Raw genomic sequence first — 20,112 nt, 5'->3', positions numbered from 1 at the left:
AAAGCTGTACACTGACACAATTGCATGTAAACTGGGATCTATGTTCATTCCAGTAGAATATATTACGGTAAGTTACAAGTCAAATAAAAGGTCTAGTTAAGTTTTTAATTGAACTAAACAAGGCAAGAAAAAAAAATTATCAGAGAATGAAAAGATTGGTTTTGGACTTATACAATCTAATGTTGGCTGAATGACATTTATTTCTCTAAAATGTTATTTTTTTTAATCTTTTTGAGACCAGGTCTCCCTGTAGCCCCAGCTGGCCTAGAACTCACTATGTAGGCCAGGCTGGCCTTGATCTCACAGATATTGCCTGCCCCTGCCTCCCAAGAGCTGGGATTAAAGGTGTGTGCCACCACACCCAGCTAAATGTTACTTTCTTAAGAAAGGAGTCTCCTAGGGGCTGAAGAGATGACTCAGCGGTTAAGAACACTGGTTTTTCTTGCAGAAGACCCGGGTTTGAATCCTATCACCCATGTGGCACCTAACAACTCCAGTTCCAGGGGATCTGACGGCCTCCAGCATTGCATGACTCGGGTGCATTTACCTACATGCAGGCAATACACTCATATACATAAAATAAAAATAATAAATAAAATACTTATTTTAAAAAAAAGGATTCTAGGAAGCTGAGGCAGGGGAATTTCAAGTGAATTCCAGGCCGTCTGGGGGCAACTTAACTTAGTAAGACCCTTTCTCAAGAGGTTGTACACTGAGTGCTTGCCTACCATGCAAGAGGCCAGGAGTTCACTTACCAGTACTGCTTCAAAAAAGGAATTCTTGAAATTTTATTTTGATCCTTAATAGAAAAAATAAGAATGGTGTTCATTTATGTTCTAGATTAGAGTTTACTGCACGCACATCAGAGAGCTCAGAAGAATTCCCAGAAGAAGAGCCTGAGCAGAGAGCTGAATTTGAAGATGAAAGCAGTGATAAAGATATTCAGCCTTCACCAGAAACTCAGCCTCGCCTGGAGAAACAAGATGGTGGAAAAGTATGAAGTCACTAATTAAATAAAACAAATTTAACTAAATGACAACTTTCTTAATCACATACTACTGGAAAAATATGACATTTTTAGGAAGTGTAGGAATTTTTTTTGTTTGTTTGGGTTGTTTTGTTTTGTTTTTGCCTTTTTTTTTTTTTTTGGTTTTTTTGAGACAGGGTCTCCCTGTAGCCCCAGCTGACCTTGAACTTGCTATGTAGACCAGGCTGGCCTCGAACTCACAGAGATGTGCCTGCCTCTGCCTCCCAAGTGCTAGGATTAAAGGCGTGTGCCACCATACCTGGCTTGTTTTTGCCTTTTTGAGATAAGGGTCTCCCTGTAGCTCCAGCTGGCCTGGAACTTGCTATACAGACCAGACTGGCTTCTGGCTTCTGGCTTCAATTTGACAGAGATCCACTTGCCTTTACCTCCTGAGTGCTGGGATTAATGTATATATTGCTGCCATCATCAATGTATATATTGTCTTGGATATAGTTTAGTGGTAGAGAGCACTTGCCTAACAAGTGCAAATAGTAAGATCCTTCAGTCCATTTTGAATGTGTGGACTTAAACACACTTAAGAAGTATACAAATAATATGAACTCTTAGAAACTGGATGTCTTCAGGTCCAGTCAGACCTCAAGTTGTGCCCCTAATTTTGTTAAAAAAATAAAGTAGTTACTCAGATTTTTTTTTCAGCTGCTTTTATAAATACTTGGAAAAATTAAACTATTTTAAAAAATAGGCAGGTCCTCTGTAACTCTGGAAGCTGATCTTGCTTCCTTCTTGCAGCTCTTTAAATATTTTTTCCTTCCTCGTTTTCCTCCTCTACATATTTCCTGTCCTTTCTTTTTGATGTATTCAGTCCTTTCTATTTTATGCATTCCCTATTTCTCTTCATATGTACTTGAGTTTCTTGAAAAGTCTTTCACCTGTTTTCCTAGCATGTGAATAGCTATATTACCAACTTTCTTAAATCACTACAATATAGCTTCTGCTCCTGCTGCTTTATGAAACGTTTTAGCGGCACTGGAGAGAAGGCTCAGTAGTTTAGAGCACTGGCTGTTCTTGCACAGGACCCAGGTTCAATTAGCCACATGGTGGCTAGCAACCACACATAACTCCAGTTCCAAGGGATCCAGCACTCTCTTCTGACCTCCTCGGGCATTGCGTGACACGGGTACACTTATACATTTTCACTTATACACACAAAAAATAAACTATTTAAAATGCCATTATTTTAAATTTGGAAAATAAAAGCACATATTTTCAAGAAAAAAATAAGTGATTATAGAAATACATATATTTTCTCTTTTAAACTAAAATTATAACCTGCTTCATCTGGTGAGACACTGAGCATATGTTCTTGTAGGACACTGGTGATGGCTCCATTGTAATTCTGATCAGGCTTCCCTTACCTGGGGGCACTATTTTATCCTTCTCAAGCTCTCTAGTCTCCTGGCTTTATAACATTTTAATCTTTGAAGCTTTTTGTTGTTTTGTGCCAGTGTGTGTGTGCCTACATGCACAGGAATGCTTAACTCTTCTCCCTGCATTTTTCTCCTTATTGTGTACATTCTAGGAAACTCAGTGTTTTACCTTCTAATCTTTGGTTCATGGCCTGTTTTTTGAAAATGCATCGAATCTAATGACTTCAACTTGATAGGAATGGTTAGTAAATCTAGATATTCTTTTGTGTGGGGTGTGTGTTCGTATGTGTGTTTCTGTGTGTGGTTGGTACATGCACAGGAGTGTGGGGTGTATGTATTCATGTGCCTATATGCATAGGCCAGAGCAGGATGTTGGATGTCTTCCTCTAGAGCTGTCTGCCTCATTGCCTTGAGACAGGGTCTTTCACTGAAGTGAAGCTTCTCATTTGACTGTCTGGCCGGGCTGGCTGACCAATGAGCTCTTTGTATCCATTTGTCTCTGGCCCCTAATGCTGGTGGTTCCAGGCACAAATGCCATGCCCAGCTTTTATGTAGGTAGCTGGGGCTTTGAATTCAGGTCCTAATCTTGCATAGTAAGTCCTACCCACTAAGCCATCTCCCCAGCCCCAAATCTGGATTTTCAATCTTGATCCTTACTCTAGTTCTACAGTGTCACTTGCCTAAAGCGTTTTGTTTAAAGCGTATTTGTTTATTGTCTTCTTAAATCCAACAAAATTTCTATTATTTTTTAATGTATTTTTAATTATGTGTATTGTGGGATGTCTGTGTGTCCGGGTGTCATGTGAGTGCAGGTACCCACAGAGGCCAGAAAGGGGCATTGGATACCCTGGAGCTGGAATGACAGGTGATTGTGGGCCACCAGCTTGGAACTTAACTTGGGTCCTCTGCAAGAGCACTATATGCTCTTAATCACTGAGCCATCTCTCCAACCCTCTGTTCTTTATTATTTCTATGTTGAGTCTGCTTTTCTGTTCTGTTTATTCTATTCTCAAGTATAAATCTTGAAGGATTGACCTTTGTTCTTTCATTGCTTCTGTTACCACAATTCTGTCATTCGCTAGTGCATCTTTCTCATTTTCTTGCTTTTAATATTTCTCATACTCTGCTTAGTCTTTTAATAAGTATACTGTAATTAACTTTTGTGTGCAACTGACTCTGTAAACCACCTGGTATAAAACTACATTATTTTTAGTGCAACCATGTCATGCAGAGGCCAGAAGAGGGCATGTGATTCCGTGGGAGCTGAACCCATGGCCTCTGCGAGAGCAGCTAGTGTTCTTAACCCATGAACCATCTCTCCAGCTCCATAAAAATATGTATTGACATAAGAAAATGTTTTGCTTTTATTTGTGAGATAGCCTCCTTTTAATAATCCAGGCCAGCCTTACTTAGACTTGCAGTGTAGTTTAGACTATCCTCAGACTTGCAGTCCTCCTGGGATTATAGTCATGTACCACAAAGCCCAGTTTGAAAAAAATTTTATTTTAGAAAAATTTTACTTTGGAAAAGTGTAAAAGTCTCTAATTTTAACATCTCTTTTGGACAGCTTTCCTTTATATGCTTTCAGGAGTCCTGTATTGGATCTATTTTTGAACAGTCAAGTTCATAAATTTTCTAATTTTTTAAATACTAATAAAATGCCTTTTGGTTAGTAGACTATCATAAGGAATTAGAGCTATTTAGCATTAAGTAATGAAATTGATAAATATTGGAGGAAAATACAGAAACTAGAGGATTTGTGTCATCAGATCCCCTTTCTGTATTTTAATAATATGGAACAGTTGATTGTTCAGAAATGACCCTGGGTTGACTGATAGTGATCTGAGGTGGGGGCTTCTTTCTAACAGTAAGCAGCAACCAGACCTAGCTTCCCACAGGACTTGTAGTACTTCCTCTTTTTGGCAGGTTAACTCTATCTTCTCATAAGCCCATTTCCAGGTGCTGAACAGCTGATGGTGTTTCAAGTCTAAACTCCCGTCTGGTACCTTTTTACTTATAGGGTTCATATTATGATAGTAAGGGGCAGTCTTTTTCACTGAATCTCGGACCCACATTGTACAATCCCTGGCATCATGGTCTTGCCCCATCACCAAAGAACAGTAGGAGTGTGGGTCCTTGAGGATTCTTAACTTTGCTGATGCTGCCTACTACCCCTCTCCTCCAGCAAGGCAATTTTTAAGCTCATAACATTCTAAATCCATTGTGTCCTGGTAGATGACAAAGACTGAAAATGGACCCATCTTGCACAACCAATAAATCATATCCTGACTTTTCCTTCTTGGTATAGGACTCTGAATTGGAGCCTGTGAATGGTGAGGTAGTGAATGATACTCTTAAGACTTCACTTATAACTGAACTGGAAGACTCTGCCAGTGAAGGTTTAGAAGAACAAATGAAAGCGCAATCTGTTAATTCCAGTGAAGACAATGTCAATCTTGTCCCACTAGTAGCAGAACCTTCAAAAACCCCTGAGGCTACACCTAAGGTAAGGCAAAAATACCTCACTTTTTGATAAAAGTTTGCCAGTATTGGGGCCATTGAGGGGTAGAGGATACACTGTATTTTCCTCTAACATGTATCGCTGTTGAGAAAAAATTTTATTCTAGACATAAAATAAGTAGTAACAGTCCATAAAATTCAAATCTTTTTAACTTTTCATTATTTGCCTTACAGAGTTCAGTTCCAACTGCCACCTCCCTCCAATTATATCTGCCTGATAACAAAATGAGCTTTATTTTGTAGACTTGGGAAAAGGATTAAAAAATGGATAAAACATGATTAAATATTTGAGCACTTTTTACTTGAGTGTATTGCTTGCATGTAGGTAGGGGCACCAGTGTCGTGCCCATGGAGGTCAGAAGAGGGCATCAGATCCCCTTGGAACTGAAGTTATGGATGGTTTTCAGCTACCATGTGGGTGCTGGGAATCAAACCTGGGTCTTCTGCAAGAGCAGCTAGTGCTCTTATACCTCTGAGCCATCTCTCCAGCCCTAATTTGGTTTTGAATATTCCAACTTAAGGTTAAAAGACTATAGTATTGTTTTATTGTCTTACCTAAATTGGTGAATAAAACATCCATTGTCCTTACCTTTTGTCTAATGAAACAGTCAGACTTAGTGAGACAGTGTTACATCCCAAGAGATTCTTTGTTCTGGCTCCAGTAACACCAGGAAACTAAAAATTTAGAGGTGATTCCTGGTTTGGAAAGAATACTTGAAATTTAAAGTGTCTCAGTATTCTTTAAGACAAAATGATTTCTTAGAAGAATTTGTTGTGGGGGGCTCAGCAGTTAAGAGCACCAGCTGTTCTTGCTGAAGACCCAAGTTTGGTTCCCAGCATCCACACTGCAGTTAACAACCATCTGTAACTCCAGTTCCAGGGAATCTCATGCCCTCTTCTGACCTCCATGGGCACTGTACAACATAGGTGCACTTATATATGTGAGCATTACACTAATACACATAAAAATATTTTTAAGATTTTGTTGTATTAAAACTACCATGAGACACTTTTGAAGAAATTGAGTTGGAGTCAGAATATGTACTCATGTGTAACAAAAACAGTGAGTACTAAAGTCTTTGAATTGTAGTTTAGTGATATTCTTAGAATAATTCTTTTTGGAACTATATTGTAAAAGACTGAGTTTTTTTGTTTTTCTTCAGATCCCACATGTAACTGACTCCGAAATGCCAGACCAAGGCCCATCTGATGATAAAGGACACAATGAAGAAAAGCTGTCCCTAGTTTCAAAAAAGAAAGTACATTCTGGGAGCTCAGACAATGCTGCCATTGTCACAAATGAAGAAAGATCTGACAGTGCTTTTCCAAACTCTCTGGTAGCAGAATTTCCTGAAGAACCAGTCTCTGAGAATTTATCACCCAATACTACTTCCTCACTGGAAGATCAGAGTGAGGAGGGGGTACCCGAGCCCCAGGAAACACCTGCTGCTCTTCCTCAGAGTCCTCTGATAGAGGTGGAACTTGAAGATGTGCCATTTTCACAGAATGCAGGACAGAAGAACCAGTCAGAGGAGCAGTCTGAAGCATCTTCTGAGCAACTAGATCAGTTTACACAGTCAGCAGAGAAAGCTGTGGATAGCAGCTCAGAGGAGATAGAAGTGGAAGTGCCTGTGGTAGACAGGCGGAATTTAAGAAGAAAGGCCAAAGGGCATAAAGGACCTGCCAAGAAGAAAGCCAAGCTGACATGAACGAAGAATGTGTATGATAAATCCTCTTCTTTGTAACATAGGTGTTTTTTAAACATGGTAATTAATAAACAGCATGGGGCACAGGACAAATTCCAGTTTGAACTTATTTACAGTGCAGGTTTTCTCTTTAGGAACTAGGGTTCGCCATTCTTTTTAATTTTTCAGGCTATTTTCCGTAAGTAATAATACCTTATTTTTATGAACCACGTTTCAATTTTGGGAATCGAGGTTCAATTATATTTTTCTTTAGCAGGTAGAACATCTAACCATTAAAATTTTAAATAGAAATTTTAAAACTCCAAAAGTAGTAGGCTTTCAATGCTTGCAAGGACCACAGAAATCTTTTCTACTAAGGGTTTTAATAGTCAAACTTGGTGAGGATTCTAGAAGTTTTCTTAGGTATCAAAACTGATTGCCATTTTTTAAAATGTATGCATACCTAAACAAAAATAAGTATCAGTAAATATTACAAGTAATGAGAGCACAAAAACAGAATTTTATGGTCAGTGGTTTATGAAGATTATTTTGGTTTCTACCTCTTAATGTTAGTCGTAGATGCAGGCTCTTCATCTGTGGGAAAGGACACACACAGTCTAGATTTCTGACTCTGATCTGATATTAACAGTAGTGTTGAGGATTTAACTGGCACTGGGCACATAATTTAAAATTCCACGTGAATTATTAGTTTGCTGCAATTTTTATAATTCACTGTATAATCATAGATGCTGGCAAGCTTAAGGGGTACACTTTCATCTTTAATCTGGTAAACATCCCAAGTAATGGAATTCAGAATATACTAATTTGGACTGTGTTCTTGATCACATATACACTTTTATTCCTACTCAGTATCTATATTGCAGAAGTTAGGCCCCTTCATAAGCCTCCTTAATCCCTCCAGTGCTGAAGTGTTTTACTTCCCTCTAGCTTTCATCTGCCCCTCTCCAACTCACCATCATTCTCCTTTTAAGAAAAGACCTGCCATCTAACTTGCCAGTTTATGCCCTTGTGTTCATTTTGGAGTAGGTTTAGAACTGTACTCTGCCATCTTTAGATGCTGTATGAAATGTCATGTAAGAACTTAAGTCTGATGGTTTCAGGTGTCCGTTTGGTCTGTATACTCTAGATGTATTCTCAGACTATTGGTTGCAAGCTAGCCTCATACTTTGTGGCCATCATACACACATTTGTTTGCCTAGGAAAATGTGGAGAGGGGGAAAAAATCCTAAACTGTTCATTGTCTGTATTAGTTTGTTTTAAAATGAACAAAATGGTTGTTATTAGAATCCAAAGAGAATCTCAAAGCCAGTCCTACTTCGGAAATATTCTCTGCATTTTGATTTGTACTTGAGACTGTTCTGAGACTACTTAGATTTGTTTTTGAAACTGTTTTGAACCTTACGAGAAAGAACTATGGATTTATGTTGTTTAAAGTCTTCAGCCAGGTGGTCTGTGATGTCATGTCATTACATTTTATTTGGTGAGACTGGTATTTTAGAAAAACCTAATTTGTTAAAATCTTTAAGCAGATAAAACAGTAAACCCTCCTATGAGATTAAAACTCACAATTCCCTTGAATTTTGGGTCAAAAGAAGTTAGATTATTTCATCCTAAGTAAAAATGAAAGCACATTGACTACTGTCCTCAAAAAAAAAAAAATGCTGTTAATAAGTGAAAGGATATATAGGATTAATTCTGGTGAAGTTGCCAGATGTTGATGTTGTTAATAACACAAGGAAGGAACTAACTGAAGATTCTATTAAGATTCAGAAAATCAAATTACCCTTTTCACTTAGTATACATTTAAAATCTTTTAGGTATTTTGCCTTTTAACTTTTTTATTTTTTTCTAATTTTATGTGTGTGTGTGTGCATTGCCTGCATGTAGGTAAGTGCCCATTTTGCTCTTTTTTAGGAGTAGCTTATTTACGTTCTTTTTAAATTACATTCTTTAAATGAGTTTTTAATTGAAAAGACGGCACTCAGTGGCAGCTCAAGATGTGAATAGTCTTTTGAGTTAAAGTATTACTGAGGATTAACAGTATAAACTTATACTTATTAAACTTGTTTGGTGTACACAGGAATTTTAAGTAATTTCAAAACATTTTGTTCAGCACAAAAGAAAACTCATTACTTATTGTCTGTGACAGAAGTTATTTTTGGATTTTTAGATCATAGAGGAAAACAAACTAGGTCACACAGAAAAATCCAACTTTCATATTCGGTAACATAAGTTGATCACATAAATTTTCTAACAAAATTTATCCTTAGTTGGTATCCAAATAAACCTAATCAGATAGTTTTTGTAAGGCATTAGAAAAGCATTCAGGATCAGAGGACTGCAGTGATTCCAACCAACTTGCTGTTCTAATTCAATCACATTCTACATAGTCCTTTGTGAACAAGTATTTTCTGTCTAGGAGTCATGTCTGTGGAGGAGGCAGCTCACTTCTTGTGTATATACCTGTATATTTTCTTATGTAATATAAAGCAGGTGGTAATTAGCAAAGTTTTAGTTCTACTACCAAGTTAATTACTAAACCTCACAAAAATTAAGAATTTTATTGTAAAGCTCCTTCACAACTTTTAAAGATGAAAGAGGTTCTGTCATAATTTTTTATGAAATCAAGTAGCATGACTTAGAATATCATCAGTCTTCTATTTAAAGATGTCATGTTTTCATTGGTTCAGACAAAAGTGAAGAGAATACCATCTACCCATTAATTGTGTACTTTTAACAGAGTACCAGAATGTCACCAAAAATGGTTTGTGACTTGAGTAATATACCCTGAAAGTTCATGATCACATCAAATTAAGCCTCTTCTACCAACTACTGTGTGCTTCTATGTTCTTTTTCCTTTGGGATTACCGTCTAAGGTTTGGTCACACCAGCAAACTGAAACAGATTTTAATGTAAATAAAGAAGTTTACTAACATTATTCATCTATGTAACAGTATTTTAGAAAGGAGTTTCTGACTTTTATGTCCACTAGTAGCAAGCAATATGGTGTTTCTGGTGTGATCCAGTCTTTAATGTGTGGTTTGTTAAAGGCATCATGCTTGTTTTCATACTTAGTATGAAGCTTTTTTGGCACAAGATAGTTTTCTTTTTAGTTGTAAAAAATAAGCAGACATATTTCAGTACCCACTGGCTAATTGAAGTCAGAAATTTTCCTTTCACCGTCTGTAACTAAAGCTAATAAAACCATACATTAGCCATTTTTATCCCTAGTGGCAAAATGTTAAGATCTAATTGTAAGAAAGGTTCAGTTTTTTCTGAAATTATTGTATTGGATGGTCATTCCCAAGGAACCAACCTCCCTCTTCCTAAGTATCTACATGTGTTCTAAAACTTCCATTGTTTATAAAACCTAGGAAAAAATGTTAAAGTATTCAGAGTATCCAGTCTTTACTAAAGAACCCAAGGTTTGTTTACTTGGTAGTTTTTTTTTTAAACATTTAAAAGTAGTAATTAAACCTCTATTTTGTGACTGTTTTCTGATCTGTTTTAAATTCTTTTCTTCCAATTTCATTCCAATACTGTGTTAGACATTGAATGATTCTGTTAAAGGCACAACTAATCACATTGACTGTAGTTTGAAGACAGACTTAAAAAAAAAATAAACAATTTAAAGCAATGTGGTGATTATAGATTAATGTAATATACTGACATTTTCTAAAGCTCAAAGCCATGACTATATGATCCATTATCACAAAAGAGCTTTAAGTTACAACTCCCAAATATGACCTTTTAATCTAAGTAACTGCAAATTTCTCTTCAGAGCACTGGTGCAGATTCTAGAATTATGTAAACCAATTTTTTTATGTCATTATGAAAGTGCAAATGTACTCTTCTATATTTACAACATAGGAAAAGCTAAATATATTTGAGTTCACTGACACTGCAGAAAGGATTAATTACAAGTGAAAAAATGTTAAAGAGTGCTGAAATTTCAGTCTAACATACTTTCTCTCAGATACTTTTAGTGTACATTATAAACTTGTAGCATGTTAATGCTACATTTTTTTAGGATTAATGGCAGTGAGGTGGAAAATATTTCAGCAAATTTCGTAGCCTACCCTGGAATTGTGCATTAACCTTTACGAGTATGTTCAACTACTACTGGTAGTTTTTCCAGTGATGACAGATTTGTATTCTGCATACTCACTTTTGGGTGCACATACCTCCATTTGTATGTTTGCTTTTCAGTCACTCAATTTTGTTAACGTAGAAGCCCTTTAGATCCCAAAGTAAATACTAATTTATAAAACTTGGCCATTTGAATTTTTTGGAAACAATTTAATAAATACTTCTCTTGATGACTGCACATATGAAAGGCTGCTTGGTAGTCTGAGATATCACAGCAGTGGTTGTTTTCCTGACTGGTTTGTAGTCTTCAATAATGATGAAGAGTGACATATATGAAACTGCTGTCAAACCAGTAAGACTGCATTTATGCACCCATCATTTTCAGGATTGTTGGTAACCTGGGCATACTTTCCTAAGGAAAACAAAACCCAGAAGAAAGGGAGAATGTTAGTCAGCAAAAATTTATTTTAAAGAATATGACTTTTGTCTAAAATATTTCTAATTATCACTTTTAATAAATGAATAGGATACATTATAAACTTGAATAATTCAAGATCAAGTAGTGTTCTAAATACAAGTTTATTAAGTAAAAACAATGTTCAAAAATGGTAGTCAGGTCCATTTTGTTAGTCTCTACTTTTCCACAATGACTTATTGACAAACATTGTGCTTTAAATGAATTTCAGATCAATTTAACTTTATAAAATTACTATATTCTTTTTTTGTAAACAGCACCCAAGTTTAAGAATAATATGGGCAGTAAAGGCAGAAACTAAACCAAATAAGCGAAGAATTTAAAATTGCTATATAAAAATTTAGAGTTTTAATTATTAAAATAGCATGGTTATATTTGATATAAATATAACCCTTCTCTAGCTTATGGTAAAATTGACTGTATTTCTCCCAATGTTGTTTATTTATATAATCAAAACTACTATATCTGCTTCTTATAAAAAAATTATTAAAAGGTAAAATTAAATCTAGCAGAACAGTGTACCTTATGTAACTGAAACTAATAAACTAAGAAGGATCACATTAATAATTTCCTATAAAGTATTCTTCCCTGAAGATTGACATTTGGAGACTGGAGAGATGGCTCAGCAGTTAAGAGCACTGGCTGCTCTTGCAGGACCTGGGTTCAGTTCCCAACACCCACATGGAGGCTAACTACCCTCTGAAACTCCCATCCCAGGAGATCGGATGTGGATCTCCTGGCCTCTACAGGCATTACATGTACTGCATACATGTGGTGCACTTAATGTGCATGCAGGCATAACACTCATATTTTTCTCTTTTTTTTTGGTCTTTTTGAGACAGGGTCTCCCTATAGCCCCAGCTGACCTGGAGCTCACTATGTAGATCAGGTTGGCCTTGATCTCACAGAAATCTGCCTGCCTCTGCCTCCTGAGTGCTGGGCACTAAAGGCGTGTGCCACCATGCCTGGCAAAATTTTTAAAATTACATTTGATTACTGACTTTTACTTAGCTCTTCTACATGAAAAAGAAAATGTATACTTTATAACATATGAAAATTGTTTGCACTAAGACTATAGGAAAACAGCCCCATATTAAAAAATTACTTACCCCAAATAACCTTGCCTCCTTGTGTCACAAGGCCCAACTCGCTCACATTGACCTCAATAACTGTACCTTTCGTGATTACACCTAGAGTTGTATATAGTGGAGAAGATGGATTCTTTTTCACACCAAGTATTGGAAGGCAAAAGGTAGCTTTCAGCTCAGGATGTGTTACATGGGCCTTCTTGAAACGTAGGCCCTAGTAAATCAAACACAATAACGTCTGAGTCCAAAATGTTAACAGTAGTAGTAGGCTTTTTGTAGTCTCATCTTTTCCAATCATCTCAACTATGGGATGAATAATGTCAAGTCTTAAAGCATCAGGTAAAATACATTTGTACAGACTAAAAATCTGACATACTCCTAAAAAAGGATTTGTTCTGTAAGATCTGTCAGAATACTTTTATTTTTCTAGTCATTTACACTTACTGAAGGCTTGATACTATGCAAGAGCTCAAAACTATCTCATTTAAACATGATATCCTTTTAACATTGTTCCACCTTAATATTGAATGATGAAACAAGATCTGCAGGCTTAATAACTTTTGTTTTCCAGATTAAATCACATGTAGTAAATGGAATCAAACCTAAAAAACTCCAATTCCAGGTTTTTAAACACCTCAGCTAGGTGGTAATAGATAAAAGGCTGGCAAATATTCAGTTACAGCACCACTCGGGCACTGTTGGCTCTTGTGTGTACTGTACTATAAATGTCAGAGCACTGTGTCATCTTTATTTTCACCTGTATGGACGTGTAAGGAAAATGACACTAAATTAGGTTCTTGTATTGGGCTCACTGTGTAAGAACTTGCTTAGTATATACTCTCCCTAAAGAAATGTTACCAAAATATATTCCAAAGGTTAGGAATATAACATCAAAACAAGGGGAGTTATAATATAGTCCAGAAGTGAACAAATAAACATTCTGGAAGGAAGTGGAATAGTATGTTCTTGGCGCAGAGGGAGAAAGTGCAGTATATAAATACAAGCGTGGCTATACAGCAGGAAGACTCTACAGAAACAAAACTGTTGTAGTATTTTAACCCATTGGGAATTACTCAGGTTGAGCATTAGGATTAATATAAGATTCCTCTTTATTTTTTCCACCAAGCAGGCTAGATATATAGTAGTATAGCCTCTTTGAAGAGATTTTGCAAAAACATGGTTCACTTATGTATTTTTCAAGCACAGGTGGGGTGGGGAGAAACACTAAGGGGTTGGAGATTTATTTATGGAGATACTATCATTACTCCCAACAAAAGAAATCAAGCTACTTTTATATTCCCTTTTAAAAACAAAATAATTACATGTAGAATGTATTCAAAAGCATTAAGAAAAATAATTACTTCACTAAACAAACTCCAGTTGACTCTGTAAACAGTCTATTGCTGCTTCATCTTTTGGCTAAGTTCAAACATTCCTACTCAAATGTTCTAATTAGTTTGTATCAAAGGCAAGTGTTTGTTGAGATCTAGCACAGTTCTGGCATATAGTAATAGTAGCTGATTTGTTGAGTAAGTAAAGTATGACTATAAAAAATGAAGTCTAATGTATAATGTATTATGTTTAAATATAAGAATTTACTGGCATGTCGGTTATGAAAATTCTTTTTCATTTCAAATCTCTTATGAAGCTAAAGTCAAAATTCAGCTTAGATTCATGAAAAAATGCTAAACAATTCCTATTAAAGACTTAAAGTAACAAAAATAGCACAAAACATCTTCCAAGCCATTCATAGCAATTTTAGGCATTACAAGGAGTTGTAAGGTACTTTATCCAGTTTCACAAAGGCGAATATTTAATTCATCGCACTCTCACAGAGAACTTACCATTGGTCTAATGAACCTTTCATATTTAGGTGGTTTTCTTGTAAAACCATCACCGACAAAGCAGACTTTAGTAACCATCCTCTTCCATGCTTTCTTTTTTCTCTTTCCTGTTCGAATAACTTTCAATACTTCTGTTTCTCCTTGAGCACGAACTTTGGGCAGAGGGACTTCCCATTTTCCCTAGAAGTATGAATTTATATTGTAAGGAAAAGACAACAAGAACTCAACTATGTTTTAGTCACACAAAGTAGTAGATTGACTTTTTTCTCTTAACCATTCAACACTATTTTTTGGAGTTTGGTTGTTTTCTAGAACCTGTACTGTCTCCTCACAAGCCACAATTAAGCAAAACCAGGTAAGTTTGTATATTGTGGATACATTAAATAAATGGTTTCCTTACGCTAAAAATCTTAATACTTTGTTATGGACAAAAAGAAATCCACCTATAATAAGGTAGATATAAATGGTTATATGCTTACTACTAGTGAATAAAAAAGCATTTCACAGCCCACAAAGAATGATATGCAAGCTCTTGGACTTTAGTTTCTTTATTCATTGAGAAGATAACTCATTTCTTCAGTACTAGTTATATCATTCTAATTTTGAATATTTACAATTTTGTTAAAAGATTTAAAAAATAATTTGGAGGCTAAGCTTTTTTTTTGGCCTTTTTGAGACAAGGTTTCCCTGTAGCTGCAGCTGGCCTGGATTCTCTAATGGAGACCAGGCTGGCCTCGAACTCACAGAGATCTGCCAGCTTCTGCCTTCTGAGTGCTGGGATTAAAGGCCATGCGTTACCACACCTGGCTTGCAGGCTAAACTTTTAAAACAGACATACTGCATATATTTTCCAATAGTAAAATATATGCACTTGGGAGGCAGAGGCAGGTGGATCTCTGTGAGATGGAGGCCAGCCTGGTCCACATAGTGAATGCCAGGCCAGCTAGGGCTACAGGGAGACCCTGCCTCAAAAAATAAATAAATCTATTCACAGGTACTTAAAAATATCTTTTTTGAGCTGGGCATGGTGGGGCACGCTTATAGTCCCAGCACTTGGGAGGCAGAGGCAGGCAGATTTCTGTGAGTTCGAGGCCAGCCTGGTCTACATAGTGAGTTCCAGGACAGCTGGGGCTACAGGGAGACCCTGCTTCAAAAAAACAACAACAAAAGAATCTTTTTTGTATTTTTGGCAGAATTTCATCTAGTTTGCCAGTAAGTACAGAAGGTGTGTTTAAAAAATTGCTGATTTTTAAAGTCAGAATATTTTGGGAATTTTCCATTTTCCATCAGAACCAATTTTGGCATTGCAAGGCAAAAAAGACAAAAAGTTGTATTTTTCTCCACAATAGCAGAGCATCATTTCAAATGTAGTCTCTTGTATGGAAAGGTGATCTCAAGGTTTCTATGTAGCCAAGGATGACCTTAAACTTCTGATCCTTCTGTCTCTACCTCCCAAGTGCAAGGATTGAAGGACTGCTAGGCAAAGCATTCCACTAACTGAACTACATGTGTATTCCCTTCTAATAATCTTTTAAAACATATTATCAAATACTTTTAACTGGGATATATGCATCCTGGTGACAAGATAGCATGTTTTTATCAAATTAAATTTACAAAACTGGAACTAGAGAGATGGCTTAAGCACTTGCTGCTCTTGCAGAAGGCCTAGGTTTGGGTCCCAGCACTTTCATGGTAGCTCACAGCTGCCCAGAATTCTAGTTCCAAGGGATCTAATACCCTTCTGGCCTCCAGAGGCACCAGGCATACACAGTGCACATTCATTCATGCAGGCAGACATACACATAAATCTTTCCTAGAACCAAATAACTTAAAAATAGATAAATTTATATAATTTTCAAAGACTTCAATACCTAAACAATGGGAATGATAGTTGCCCTTAATATTTCAAATTAAGCTGAAGAAACAAACCTAGAACCTCAACTTTTACTTTATATATTACTGAGCAAAAAAGATTATACTTTTCACTGCTTACCGCCTTCTCTTTCCGTTTTTGTTTAATCATGTTGGAAAGTACTTTTGCTCTGGACTGCCCTTCTCTGTCGAGCAGATAGGCAGGCACAGCTCCCTGTGGAGTCTTTTCATCATCCTTTTGTTTGGTGTTTCTCTTTTCATGCATCTTGATACTACCAGAAAGGAAAAAGATTCAGGATTATCTGTTTAGAAATTATCCAATGGGAGTTATCTTGTATGAGAGTTAGATGGAATCACTCACGTCTTTTTCATTTGTATTTTCTCAGCATGGCGCTGTTTATGGTACAGCTTGGCCTTCAGACCAATCATTTTTTTTGCCTTCTTTGAACGTTCATGGGCTTCACGACTTTCTTTCTTTCTCTTTTTCTCATGGTAATCCAAACGGTAGCCATAGCGTTTACGGTGTAATTCAATGTATTCATTTTGTGGCTGTAATGATACAAGAAATGTTAAATTTTTCCAGGTAGTAACAAGACTACTGTAACATTTTACACAGCACATAAAGTAGATAAGGCTCCCACACTATCCAAATGCTCTAATGACTCTAGCACTATTATCTATTCATATGATATAAGCTAAATTATTTTAATCTTGGACAATATGTACTTTGTATCTGTACTAATCTCAGGAAAAGCTACTGTTCATTGAAGGGGTTTGCCTAAAACCTAAAAAGATGAGGTGACTACAGGATCTCATTCTTTTTTCCTCGGACTATAAGGTAAGCTATTTTCAATCAACATTTCAGATTTTTTTATTACAAAATTTAGATCAGTTTTGTTGAAGCATACTTTACATACCATGAAACTTGCCATGTTTAGTTGTAGGTGTGTACTTTTAAGTTTTGGCCAACTATGTTTCTGGAACCATTATAATCAAGATGGAATATTAATCTTCCATCACCCCACACCCTTCCCTTGTGCCACTATGAAGTCAAGTCTCTTCCTCATCCTCAGTCTTACATCCCTATAGTTTTGCCTTTCCCGGTGAATCTATAGAACATACAGCCTTTGCATCTGGCTTTTTTCAACTGGAATATATCCATCTTGTGCATATCAGTACTTCAGTATTTTTTAATGCTGAGTGGTAGTCCACCATGTAGACACAAAATCATTTTGTTTATCCACTGACCAGATGATGGGTATTTGGATTTTTGTGTGATAAAGTTGCATAAGTACAGTTGTATGTAGATCTTTGTAAGGACTTTGTTTATTGCCATATTATTTTCCAGAGTGAGTGAATTATTTTGCATATTGTCAGTAATGTATGGGATTCCTTTTGCGTTTCAAACTTTTTAAAAATAATTCAATAGTGGTCAAAGACACTATCGTGCCCGCAAAAATAAAATGATGCACAGCCAAGGGCAGCTTAGAAAACAAAGCTAAGTAACAAATAACTAAAGGTGGATTTTACAACTGCTATCACGTAAACTTTGCAGCAACTACAAGAGAGGTATAAGGAATTCCATTTGGTAGGAAAAAAAAATCAGTAGAAAGAGGAAGGCAAGCAAGCAGGCAGGCAGTCGGGGCCGATAGGCTCGGGTCCTCAATTCATCCGCTTTGGAACTTTTGACAAGGACAATGGATTTCCTGAGCAGTAAAAAGGCGTGGCACGATTAAGGCTCACTGTACGGGGTTGTGACAGGCCTTAACTAGTCTACTAGGCTGGCACTTCCGCCACACTGTGGCAACACCCGGTCTTTAACAGTGAAGTCTGTCTCCAAGACTCATGTAGCTAGTCCCTAAGATAAAACACTCTCGCTGGAGCCCACGGGTGGACACGTTTACCTTCTTCCCTCAACAGCACCTCATTTCCGCCAACTACTGTCCTCCAGTCTCGGTCTCCGAGGCCCACTAACCCTCACGTCCTCGGTCGCCAGCGCCCGAGGGGCCTCCTTACCATGATGCCAGCCGCGGAGCCGCGGGGCCCAGCCTCCGGCGGCACAAAAACCTTTCAACTTTCGGGTCTCCCGGACCCACGAGATTACTTCACGCAGCCTGGAGCAGGAAAGGGCCAGTCCTTAAATCGGCCGAATGTAGCGCATAAGCGCCAAGCGATGGTTCCGACTCTGTTCTCCGCCCCTAGGCAGCAAGGCGGAAGTTGCTGGCAGGCGGTATTTGGCTGGTGCACCACCGGAAGTAGGGACGCGCGCAGCCACGGGAGGCAAGTTAGAGGAGGTCTTGGTTCCTTTTGGCAGGTACGCTGGTGCTTGAGAAAGTGGTGCATCGAAACGTTTGACTGTTGTAGAGTTGCGTGACCTGTGCCTCTTGCTCCCTGTAGTCTGGCCGGAAGCAGCCAACCCTCGGTGCATAAGCGCCAGGTGGGTGTCGCGTTGTGCGGCAGTGACCCTGTCCGGTGCTGGGCACTTCTGACTTTGCAGGCTTCGGCTTGATAGCGGGCCAGGCCCACCACGCCCTCCGACTCCCGCCTCTCAGCGTCTGTTCAATTAGGGACATTTTTCTCCATCCTTTAACAAGGGCGGTTGATTTTTTTTTTTCCTGTCATTAATGTGTGCACAGTTTTAATGAACTGAACTTTGTTATCTAGATAGACAGTAAAACTGCTGGGCGAAATGCCAGGAAAGTAAAAGATAATTTTGGTTTTGTGAAGATTCAGAACTTAATTCTCGAAGGTTCTGTGAGGCCTTTTTGTACAGTGGACCTTGGGCCGAATGGAATTGAAGTGCCCCTCTACTTCTGAGAAGGAAATAATTCCCAAGAAAGCACATCTAATTACCATCAGTTTTACCTTTTTACTGTAGTCACAGAAGTTCCCTACCTACCCCGTAGTTTCAAACCCCGTTTAGATATGATGGGAACAAAAATAACTACCAAAACAAAGTATTCATCTCCAGTAGTCTTAGTGCTTGGATTTCAAGCAGTCTTTTGAGGCTCCAAGGGCTAATGTGTTCGTTTCTTGAAAACCAGAAGTAATACTAATTAGCATTTGTTAACTTTTCAGCAGCAGTAAATTATATTTCTCTGACTGGAATATACTCCCTATTCCTCATTGCCTGGCTTACCTATTTTAATGTCTTTGCTTTAACATCAGTTTTAGTGAGGTCTCCTTTGACCTCTCACTATAGTTGTCCCAGTTCCTGGTCCTTGCTTAATTCTTGTCTCCCACACCCATCGGCATAGGAGAGGCTGTGTATTTTGGTTACTAATGTTTGTAGCCTTTTTGTAGGATAGGATAGTGTCAGTGTGAGGGTAGGAATTGTCTTTTGTTCACTGCTTTGACTCCAATACCTAGAAGGAAATGTTATGCACAATTTTACTGAATATATGAATTTAATTCTCATGCCATTCCTGTGATGCCAGATGATAGACTGAACTGCGGAGATTTCAAGTTATTTATCCAAGAATTCAGAAAACTTGGGACTCCAGCAAGTTTTCTGATAATAAAGCCTAGTCGGTTTTTTTTTTTTTTAAGTTTGTTGAACTGGAGCATACATGTAGGAAATGGACATATTATAGATGTATGTTTCAGTGAGCTTTCAGACCCTGAGCATACCCATGTGGTCTGACAGCTCCCAAATCCAGAAAATATTTCTAACTTATATCTGAGAATTCCTCCTTTTGTTTCTTTCTGATCATTACTGCTTGCAAAATAATGGGTCAGTGTGACCTGTTGTGCTGACATAATTGAAATCAAATGGAAGGAGTTCTCTCATTTCTTTTGCTGAACATTTGAGTTTTTATTTTCAGTTACAATTTTCAGATTATAGATTTTTTTTTTCTTTCCTTTTTTGATGTTTTTGAGACAGGCTTACTCTAACCCAGCCTGGCCTGGAACTTACTGTGTAATCCAGGCTGGCTTCAAACTCAAGGTGAGTTTGTGTGCTGGGATTGCAGGAGTGAGCCACTATGCCTTATGAAAATTTTTAATGAGTTGGTTTTGTTAATTTATCTTTTACAGACACATACACATATTTTGGTGCTGGGGCTTGAGCCCAGGGCTGTGCATATGCCAGGCAAGCATTCTAC

The 20,112-nt window shown here is 37.5% G+C and overlaps 3 protein-coding genes across 8 annotated transcripts in view; 2 read left to right on the top strand and 1 right to left on the bottom strand.

Moving 5' to 3' along the window:
- Positions 1-10,770, top strand: part of Fam169a (family with sequence similarity 169 member A) — a 75,972-nt gene extending 65,202 nt beyond the window's left edge. For all 3 annotated transcript variants that reach the window (XM_008829726.3, XM_008829724.3, XM_008829725.3), the window contains exons 11-13: positions 841-994; positions 4,724-4,921; positions 6,099-10,770. In XM_008829726.3, the coding sequence (XP_008827948.1) occupies positions 841-994; positions 4,724-4,921; positions 6,099-6,644 (898 nt within the window). In that variant the 3' untranslated portion in view covers positions 6,645-10,770. The remainder of the gene's footprint in view (positions 1-840; positions 995-4,723; positions 4,922-6,098) is intronic.
- A 146-nt stretch (positions 10,771-10,916) lies between these two features.
- Positions 10,917-18,191, bottom strand: Nsa2 (NSA2 ribosome biogenesis factor). Its single transcript, XM_008829727.3, has 6 exons — positions 18,026-18,191; positions 16,371-16,558; positions 16,131-16,281; positions 14,138-14,317; positions 12,315-12,507; positions 10,917-11,142 (listed from the first exon to the last, which is right to left on the bottom strand). Exons 1-6 carry the CDS (start codon positions 18,026-18,028, stop codon positions 11,075-11,077), a joined length of 783 nt encoding a protein of 260 aa, XP_008827949.1. The 5' UTR covers positions 18,029-18,191; the 3' UTR covers positions 10,917-11,074.
- A 60-nt stretch (positions 18,192-18,251) lies between these two features.
- Positions 18,252-20,112, top strand: part of Gfm2 (G elongation factor mitochondrial 2) — a 37,967-nt gene continuing 36,106 nt past the window's right edge. For 3 of the 4 annotated variants that reach the window (XM_029561901.1, XM_017797305.2, XM_008829723.3), the window contains exon 1: positions 18,252-18,323. The gene's annotated coding sequence lies outside the window, so the exon portion shown is untranslated. Of the gene's footprint in view, positions 18,447-20,112 lie in introns of all 4 variants that reach the window. The other variant, XM_029561900.1, reaches the window with a different exon arrangement.

The sequence above is a fragment of the Nannospalax galili genome, unplaced genomic scaffold (assembly GCF_000622305.1).
Source record: "Nannospalax galili isolate Female #2095 unplaced genomic scaffold, S.galili_v1.0 scaffold1054, whole genome shotgun sequence".
Taxonomy (NCBI): Eukaryota; Metazoa; Chordata; class Mammalia; order Rodentia; family Spalacidae; genus Nannospalax; species Nannospalax galili.
This window is presented reverse-complemented; position numbering and strand designations above follow the sequence as displayed.